A 10379-nucleotide genomic window follows, 5' to 3' on the forward strand; every position below is an offset into this window, starting at 1 on the left:
CACTATATCAAACATTAAATTGAATAAAATATCAAATCTTCAAACGTATAGCACATTATCAAGCGCATACCATAAACACACATTAAGAGTATATTTCTGTCATAGAGAAAAGAACGCAGTCAATATTTCCGTTATTTTTCTGTCCGTGCGGTAATTTGGTAGACTGCACGCAGAAAGAGGAATGCTGAGCTTGCAAACGGTGCAAACAATGTTGCGTTTTTGCTATTGGTTGATTGTTGGAACCAGAAGCTAGGAGTAAACACGAGATGGTAATTCGCGCGATGGCGTATAACAAGTAACCTTAGTTTTACTCTGGGACGTTGCATATGTGCACGCTGGTATATCAAGCAACTATTATACAAAAATTGAGCACTGGCCCCGCGCATGGCTGACAAGCCTTTGCAACGAGAATTTTATTGAACCTCCATCTAATATCGGCAGCGAACGAGGACGCGAACAAGCTAGCAAACAAGCCGTATTTGTAGCACGTGGAACAAAGATTCCAATCATTCATGGCCAATCTCCCGGTTTGGGTTACCTTGATAAGAGTCTAAGCATCCAATGAGGTGTCAGCAATTGCCCTACTCTCGCCAGATGCCGTGAACAGATCACTCTTCTGCGTCACATTCTGTCATTCTACTTTTTGCTTCTATTTATGGAAATTGCAGGCTTCAGGTCAGTCGCGAAACCACTTTGTTCACTTTGTGCGAGTCTGGGACACAAGCACAATTTTTCGGGCTTTTTCCTGTAGTGTTACGTATGAATCTTTTCGGTGTTAATATTGAGGGCTATCGTTTTTAGCACACCTTTTTAGGGACACGTGTCAGGCAACGTGAAGCTTTAAAATGAACCGTAACCTTAAATAGTCGTTCATCTCGTTTAGGCAGTACAATTTCATAACGAGAGGCAGATGAAAAATATTGCTATCGTGTATACAGGTTAAATTTTTTTTATTCCGACACGTTACTTGCAGGATGTCGGTATGAACGTCCAGGAAAGAGGCTCTCATATTGTGTGTTTTAACTCTGCATGAGTGATTTTATTCGTAATTGTTGGGAAGTTCTAAGCAAAAGGCTCACAATTTCAACAGTCTTACATGTTTAATGATATTCGCTGGTTGGCTATAATAAAATCTACTTTCATAAAAGTGTAACGTTTTATGAATCTGAATATCTTGATTGACATTCTGCTTAGACGTCTGTCAACTACGCGTTGTCCCACGTTATGAAACAGATATATATCCAGGAAGAGTAGCTGCAGGCAAGCCAATAAAAACCATATATTTTAAGGTTACATGCGTTATCCTCAAACTGCGCAATAAATAACTAGATCACATAAAAAACGACAGGGCCACTGGGGAGGGCTAAGCTTCGTTAGGGGACAGACGAAATTGAGACTTGTCTCTTCTACAACGCCGATAATCAATCACTCACGTTTTATGGAATGCGTAGCCACATCTTTTCTGCGCATGAAAAAAAAAGAGATGAAATAGCTGATTGGGCAGTGTCAGTGGTTACAGCTAAATATCCCGCTCCAAACACATTCACGACAACTTGCCGTCGTCAAAACTACATTCTAAATTGCGGCTGTATCTCCTGTGACTGTAATTCTTTTTTGCACATTTGCACTCCTATGAGTTGTGGGAAATTTCGCACCCTATTATCTGTTTTATAAAGTTTAGTAAATTCGTCAAAGAAAACCACTTTGAAACCTAAGCCCTGGCCTCTTGCGTTTGTTTGCGTTCGCGGTCATTGTTACTTTTAATACTTTTGTGCATGTCAGCCTTATTACCATCCCTATAGGACATTTTTCTCTTCGTCCTTCTTGTTTGCTCTTTTGTGTTCTTGTTCTCCTTCGGAATTTCTGCGCGTACCAGCAAAGTGGTATAATTATTTGCTTGCTCTTTTAGTCCCTTTTTCTAACAGCTACATATGTGATATCTGAAAAACACGCTTTAGTACTTTTGTAGCTAGCATCGCGCCGAGATGGCGGGGTTCGTAATAAAACACGAACAGAATATCGCGTTTTCGAAAATGTAGCTTAGCCAATGTTTGGCAGCATAGCGCTTTCTTTGTAGTGACTAGAAACGGGGCTTCTCCGCTAAAATATCGCGCTTGCAGGTTGTCGACGAAAAGACCCGGAAGCGCCTTGGTGCTAATCAGACGGGTGAAATATGCTTTCGCACATCTACCATGATGAAGGAATACTACAAGAAGCCGAAGGAGACGGCCGATCTATTTGACGAAGAAGGCTGGTGCAAGTCAGGTAAAAAACCCAAATTTATATTCTTGGTACGGGGTAGAAATGAACTATTTGGTCTATATACATGACAAATTGATATACAAATAATTGCAACTTTTTGAGAACAGTCTGCAGCCAAGGAATGTGATGCCGCTCCTGACAGTCTGATGGTGATGATGATGATCCTTTGTGAGTCGGCCTCTGAGCGACCTCTTCCTCTTCATTTTGGCTTGCCTTACGCGTCCCACGTTTGTGGCACGTACCCATGGAAGAAGTGCACGACGCATCGACCACCAGCTGGCGATCCAGTGCATTATGATGTTCCGGTGAAACGTTCCAATATGTCCATTACATGAACCCTTCCGGTGGGGTACACGCCCTCCTGGTTTGCTTTTGGAATCAGGCTCAGGAAACATCTGGCGACTAGGTGTAACGCGGCTTGAGATCGCCGACGTGGACGAGTGTAGATGCAGGGTCCCGGAACAGTGACGACAATTTTGTATGTGGCAGTTGTCACCTTACGTTTGATGCGGTATAGGCCCTTGAAACGAGGCACCAGATTCTCGAACAGTTCAGTGCGGCGGGAAGGGGTACTCAAAAGAACTAAAGAGCCTGGTGTAAAGTTGGCGGTGCAATCTTGCTGGTCCTAGCGGTGTCTTCAGAAGAGGCTAGAGCTGAGGTCTTGCTATGAGCAACCTGCTGGGCCGCAAAAGCTTGGGAAAAAGCAGCCAAGCATATTGTCACGAAGCCAAAGACGACGCACCTGTCTTGAAAAAAAAAAACGAGTTTATTGGAGCGAACTTGTGCTCCTCTAACAACTCAAAGAATACACTGGCGGTGAAACAGCAGTCAACTAGGTCACGCAGGTGGACTGGTGTCGGCGATTCGAATCCCGCGGCGTCTGCTCTGCAGGGTTTTATGTTTAGGCGCGAGTGTTTCTCGAACCTTCGATTTGTATCTAGAACACTGTAGATCAACGAAGATTATTCTAGGGTGTTCACGTTAGTTCGGAACGCTCTCCCTTCAGAAGTGATAACACATGCGGCACAGAAAGAAAGAACGGAACACGTGCCTCTCTTGGCAGGCAGACAACACCGATAACTCAGACCGGCGCAGGCGGGTGGCAAAAGCAAAACACAAATAAACAAACCAAATCCATGGGTCGCGCCTATATTAAGTAGCCAACGCTGCCGCATCATAAAGTACTGTATGTAATGTCACAGTGGGTTCATGGCCGTAGAGAAGAAATAATAGCCGGCAGAGTCATGGCCCGAAGAAATAGATTGGAACATAACATAATGCAAAGTAAGGTCTCGAACGCGATAATCCGCAGAAACGTACGCCGCGATGATGTCGGTGATGGTCTTGTTAAGGCAAGCCATTATTGCGAGGGCGGTAAGCGGTGGTTAGCTTCCGCTGCACATGGAAATGGCAAACGAGGTCGTCAAAATTCTGAGAAAAATTACCGCCCACGATCTCTGAGGACCTGACGGGGCGCACGATGGTGTGCGACGAAGTTATAGAGCAGAAAATCATCAACATCTATGGCACAACTTGTGGGTGAGAGTACACGTAATAGCGTAGCGGGTTCCGTAATCAGTCGCTGGAGCAAACATTTGGTTTTCCGAACGGCAGCGAGGAAAAGGACGGGTAGATTCAAAGTAAGACGAAAAAAGGATTCGTAAGGAATATATATTGCTCGGAAGAGTCCTTTTGAGGCTACGAAAGGGGTTTTCCAGCGCTGGTAGACGTCACATGCCATGATGCAGCGGCGGACTCATTGCTAAAGTCAAGGTATGTAAAACGCCTACACAGACGGTCATAAGTTCTAGCCATCTCAATGTGGCGAGCCATCGGCTTGTCGTGCAGGTGGTGGAGGATATCGGGCCGGAGATGCCCAGGAAGAGTAAGATGTTCATCAGGGTTATCTGCGTAAACGTTCCGGCGGAAGAGCGCGTCATCTCGGAGAAAAATTGTATTCGCAGTAGGGTCTGGCGACATGGTGGTGGGACGGTAAGTGATCGACCGTAATCATGGGTCGCAGCGGTGGAGGTCGCCGATGTGGAGAAAGTCACATAGGGCAAGGACACAAAAATTGAATTCATGGGAAGCTGTATTAGGTTGGTGGACTGGTCCACGTGGCAGGCAATCGGTGTTGCCGAGGAGTATGTCAGACTTGTAGGCCATAGAGTGGCCATATTGTTGAAGGCGTAAAACCCAGCGACCAAGATGGTCTGTGAAATCATCCCTTTCTGAAAGAAACTGTTGTCATTCCAACCTTTAATTTGGAGAAACACGTACCGAGAATTAAATCACGAAAGAAGACATAGAAACGCCCTATTGCGACTGCTTGTGTGTACGGAACAATTATAGCTGAAGCCACAAAGCAAAATTTAAGAAATCGAAAGCCCGCAGAATTGAGTACGGATTCATGGGCAAGTTTGTGCGGCGATTTTGACGAATTTATAGCGCAAAGAGCGAGGACAAGAAAGAGGACACACCACAGAGCACTACTTCCAACCAGTTTTATTTCACATACACGCACATATAAGTATCCACAGCCTACCCGCATCCACTTCCCACTCTCACCGCCAATGCTGACGTGTTGCAGCCATGCGCAGAAAAGTTTCCTCCTTATCTGACAAACTTAGTGACGGCACGCTCACACAGAACAACCCTGCTTTACTAATCAAATCTGCCTCTTTTATTTCTCCTACATTTTGTTCCTTGTGTTTCGAACGTACCGCACATTGCTCAAACCGAGGCACGCAGCTGCAGTCGTGGGAGAGAACAGACAAACGGCCATCCCTGCAATTGTTGACATTCCGTCTGTATTCACCCAACCGGTCGCTAAGACATCGGCCGGTTTGGCCTATATATCGTTTCCCGCACGAGAGGGGAACATAGTACACCACACCGACTGCTGATTCTACACAGGGCTTACTATGTCCTTTTACACACCTAACCGGTGCTTTACGGAAGGAGTTAGTCAATTTGCAAATTCGATTCAATTTGTTAGGTGCAGGGAAAACAACGTTTACGTTCATCCGATTGGCAACCTTTTTTCAGATGGTGAGATGTATTGTGCAAATATGGAATTACTGCAACTGTTTTCTTTAACCCTCCTCTAACCGGCCGTTTCCCTGTTCTACATTCTTGAGGTCACTCTCCGCTACCGATACTAGAGTGGCCGCCGTATACCCAACAGCGAGCAAGCGCTCCGTTTGCTCTTTGAAGCTACTCTGCAGGGAATGGTGGCACGATTTTTGAAGAGAATTCTTAAAACACAAGTTAACTATGCCTTTTTTTGTGAGCTTGGACCGAGCCAAATAAAAATGTAACAGGCCTTCTCTGCTCTCGGGTGATATGCCCAACATACATGTTGCTCAGAGAGCGTCAGTTTAATATCAAGGAACTGTAGCACCTTGTTGTCCGGAGAATTGAATGTAATAAACGTTATCTTGTTACGTTTTTCCCACAACAGGCTTTTGGGGCCCTGTTAAAATGCCGGAGAAAATTTTGTAAAAATGGCTTCTTTACATAAAGAAGAAAGACGAATTGTTCGCACCCTAGAAGAGATAAGTAGAAACAAGAAAATGGACAAGCAAAACACTGTCACCAAATATTTGCTGTCTTATTTGTGCTAATAGTGAGGATGATTGGGGTGCAAACGGGAAATAACAATAAAGATCACAAGAAGAAGGCCACTTGATAACGCAAAAGATTGCAAACAGCCGCGTAACGTACAAATATAGTTCCTCACCAGGCTACGAGTATGTATAGCAATGCAGATCATTTCATGAACCAAGCGTTGATTCTGCGTAACTGAACAATGCACAAACGTTCGCATAAATGTCGTAAAATATCAAGAAACCTCTATATCAAATCGCCCATGTGCCTGGAATTTTAAAGAAAATAAAATTGACACATCAGATAGAAGAAAATAACCGCATTGGTAAAAACCTGCAACGACAGGAAAGAATAGAACCAAGAACGGCAGGAAATAATAGAGGAACAAGGAGGCTCGTAGCCAAAGGGGATTAACCCTTGGGCTACAAGCCTCCACTTTGAGGAAAAAGATTACAGGAAAGTATTACAGGAAAAACATGGCTAGGTGGCACGCCTTGCTCCATCAAAAATAAAACGTGTCCACCACCAGCACATTCTCCCGAGAGCCTTTAACACTCTACCATACGACGTGCGGGTACCTCCACCCTCCTCCCCGTATCTCTTTTCCTGCGCTGGTCATGCGCAGTGGGCAGGCATTCTAGCCAGCCCGGACCTCAGCAATTAGCTTAACCTTGCCGAAAAGGCCATCCAGGCAGTAACCTTCCAGGAGATTCTGGACTAACAATACCTCCCTCCGTCATGGGCGGAAACACACTAACTGTTGATTTAATAAAGGTTACTCCAACTGCATCACGTGATATAGTCTCGTGACTCAAGGTCACCAAAAAGATTAAAGACATTTCAAACAAAGCCATTATCTGTAGCGCGCACCTACATTATGATGTGTGAAATTATGCTGGAGCCTCTCAAAAGCAGGAAGAGAATATGGGTCGCTAGGATTAAGTCATTCATACCCATGTTGCCGGAAAAGACAACGTTCGCGAAAAATAACATTTTACTTTCATATTTGTGCACACGTAAAACGTGATGCCCCTTTGGCTTGTCTTTTATTTGAAAGCACTGCTATGGTTTTTACCAGTTCAAGAAATGCCGTCCGCTGTGCTATTGGCTAGGTTGCACCAACGCACACGCTTTTTGGGGGGATATTTCCTTTTGCAGGAGATGCCGGCTACTACGACGAAGACGGCCGCTTGCATTTTGTGCAACGCATAAAACAAATAATTAAGTCTATGTGCCACTACGCGATTCCAGCAGAAATCGAGAACCTGCTGCTCAAGGAGCACAAGGAAGAGATCTCCGAAGTGGCCATCGTCGGACTGAGTAACCCTCAGAGCGGAGAAGCTCCAGCAGCAGCCGTCGTTCTGCGCGACCACGGTCGCAAAAGGGACGGCACAGACCTGGCCGACTTGGCCAAAAGAATGAAGTCAACGGTTGATGGTTAGTTCACTCCGCGAGTGCTCTGCAACGCGCCTAAAGACAGGCCCCGATAATAGCGAATAATGCACAGTAACGGGCGGTAGAAGAACGTTGTAGAGGAGGGCGTCTTTTTGGTTTTATGCCCTACTTGCTATTACAAACTGCCGCGTGTCCTCGCAGAATTAGAAATGTGCTGCTAGGCTTCGTCCCCGAATTCTATAATTGCCTATGCTGGAAACCAGGTTCACTCGTGCTTGGGAAGCCGCTGTAGCAACGCCAGCTGTTACCAGTTTACAGTTTTTGAATGCATACTTTGCATCACAGATTCTGTATCTACTGCGCGATACATATCCGAACATTTTTATGTCCAACGTATATGAGTCCGCGCTGTAGCTCAGAGTAGTATTAGTGGTATGAAACTTTAGTGAGCCTGATAAATTAGGAGTGGTTCCCTATTCCGGGAATACAAGTGATGACCGGGCGACCGACGCCCTAGATGCCAGTATGTTGCTGGACGTCCAGGTGGTCGCTGGTGATCAGGTTCTCCCACAGCTCATGGAGGGGGAGGGGGAAAGAAAGGGTCGGAGGTTAGGGTTATGCGTACGCTCCAATAAAATGTGGACACGTGTGCCAGGCGTAGAGCAAAAAGTGCATTGGGTGGGAAATTGAGTGGAAAACATTTGGTGTAAGCGAATTGGATGGACGAAGATATTCGTTTGGATGCGACGAAGAGTCGTTTCTTCTGATTTGGACAGCTTGGAGTGAGGCTGATTGAATTGTTGTCTGTCGAGTCGGTAATACTGCGTAATGTCCTGAAATGTAACCAATGGTGTGCACTCCGCTGGTTCTTCTGGGGCCTGTTCTGAGTGCTATAACAATTTTGGTGAAGGTTCTTCTCTTTTGGGCACTTATATTTCACGCACTTCATCTGAAATTGGGACAATGGCACTGTTTTGTGCGCAAGAAATAACAGGCGTCCCTTAAATCCGAGCCCCACGGCGCTTATATTTCACCCATAGGTTGCAAGGACTCAGACAATGTGTCATACGAATCAGTGGGTCGATTGCCGCTTACCGGTAATACGGCCGTTTCTTTTCGAATAAATATTTTTGATGCATGTACAGCAAACAGCAATACAATATTACTTGGTACTAAAACGAAAAGCCATGCTGCTCAGCTTGAAATTCGCGGTTGGAGGTGACGCTGTGGAAGTGAAATAGCAGAATTTCTCCCGGTAGACCCAATGTGCACATACTAGGGAGTCACAAGGGGCTTCGACTGTTCCGCCACTCTGCCAGGTGGGAGCGCCGTTTAGCCGAGCGATAGACGCTTAAAATAATGTGCAGTTGAACAGGAATTTCGCATATACCGCTTCTTCTGACAGACTCTCTAAGTTCTACATGACACATGTCAATAGTTTAAAGTAGGGGCCGTTTCGCGCGAAATCGTAATTTATAACTTAGTTTAGTTCGTTGTTATTAGGGGCAGTGCATATGCGATTGCTTTTGTTAGAGACACCAACGCGCAGTTTATTATCGCATGAAAGTTCATTGGCTGGCTGCAAAGTGTAAAAAAAGTTAACCAACGCAGAAAAAGTGCAGTAGCTTTGCAGAAACGATGGAGTAGCTTTTTTCTGCTTCGTTGATACTGTTGATGAATTTGGTGGCGTTTTTTTCTTCCCGTTTCAGAAAACTTGCCGATACACAGCCACCTCCACGGAGGTGTCTTCTTCTTCGACTCGCTTCCTAAAACCGAAACCATGAAGGTCAACAGGCCGAGTCTGGTTGAAGCATGCGCTTCAAAAACGGCGTTTTAAACTCGTGTTTACGTTGGACTTCCGAAACAGCATGCACCAACATTTTTTTAATGCACGGTTACGTTGTGGCACATCTCAACTGTCAATAAGAAAATAAATGGCCCGGCCTGGCGTACACGTTAGTTCATGAAGAATTCTTTTCAACCCAAAAAATGGTTCGAAGAAAAAAGGCAGCGTTTACCAAACAAATCTGCTTAGTCAGGGCTCAATCACCCACGTTACGCGTGGGCTGTTGTGGTGAATATTTAGAAACAACAAGTTTTAATTCCAGGCAATGACTTCAGTGCCTCGAATAAAAATCGGTTAGACATCTGTATATAAAAGCAAAAAAGTGGTAGATCTTCACGAGCGAAAAATGTTAAATATACTACTTAAACATTGTTTCCAGCGGCTCGCCTCCGAGTTACGGAATATTTATAGGGGGTAGTCTTTCTTGGATAAGCAATTGCGAAAGTTTTATACGCCACCCGAACTAGCGAGGAATGTTTCGTGTGGATGTGGCTGTACGCAGCTCACTGACTGACAGGCAGCTGCTTGGTCACTCACTACTCCCTGGAAGCCGCAAATCAATAAGCCACTTTCGAGTAGCAACTGGAGTAACCCAAATTGTACTGCCGCCCCACCCACGACCTACTGGGTTACCTAATAGTCCCCGCTGGCCCTCCTGAGTCGCAGAAGAGGCACTGGTAAAAGCAAGCGAATGCAAGTGCGATGGGGGTAGCTATTTCCGTAACTACCACTAATCCGGTAAAGGAGGAAATTGTAAGGCCGCTCGGGAAAATTTCTCTTCAAACCGCAAGGTGTTTCTTGGTTACGTTGGCGTATGTGTTTGTATCTTCAAAGAACCTACAGCAGACAACTTTCGGTTGCACCTAAAGTCGACCGAACCAGCCATTCCGTTCACCATAGAGGGAGAAATGGTCAACACCTTACTATTCCTCGACGTTAAGGAAAAGACAGCCAGATCAACCCAACTTAACAGTGTACAGAGAACGTACCCATTTCGAACGTTACCTACAGTTCGATTCTTACCACCCCAATTCGAACAAGTCTTCTGTAGTGTGAGCTGTCTTGCTTAAAGCAGAAACTGTCTGCTCAACAGAAGACAACCGAAAAAAAAGGTAGATAAAGCCGACATTTCGAATCTCAAAGAAAATAGCTATACAAGCAACTTTGTAGGTCGCGTCAAATGACGTCTTCAGTGATAGAGCAGTAACCAACGAAATTCCGCTCTTTCGGCGACGCCGGTCAACAACCCTTCCCCTGCCTATACCGC

General features: G+C 45.3%; 1 protein-coding gene across 1 annotated transcript in view; it reads left to right on the forward strand.

The window, feature by feature from the left end:
- LOC144175835 (uncharacterized) overlaps positions 1-9167 on the forward strand; it is a 46317-nt gene extending 37150 nt beyond the window's left edge. Inside the window, exons 7-9 of the mRNA XM_077704848.1 lie at positions 2121-2265; positions 7030-7308; positions 8976-9167. Of these exons, the coding sequence (XP_077560974.1) occupies positions 2121-2265; positions 7030-7308; positions 8976-9103 (552 nt within the window). The 3' untranslated portion in view covers positions 9104-9167. The remainder of the gene's footprint in view (positions 1-2120; positions 2266-7029; positions 7309-8975) is intronic.
- The last annotated feature ends 1212 nt before the right edge of the window (positions 9168-10379 follow it).

This window comes from Haemaphysalis longicornis, unplaced genomic scaffold (genome assembly GCF_048455015.1).
Source record: "Haemaphysalis longicornis isolate Haplotype H1 unplaced genomic scaffold, Haemaphysalis longicornis Haplotype H1 scaffold_3, whole genome shotgun sequence".
Lineage (NCBI taxonomy): Eukaryota > Metazoa > Arthropoda > Arachnida > Ixodida > Ixodidae > Haemaphysalis > Haemaphysalis longicornis.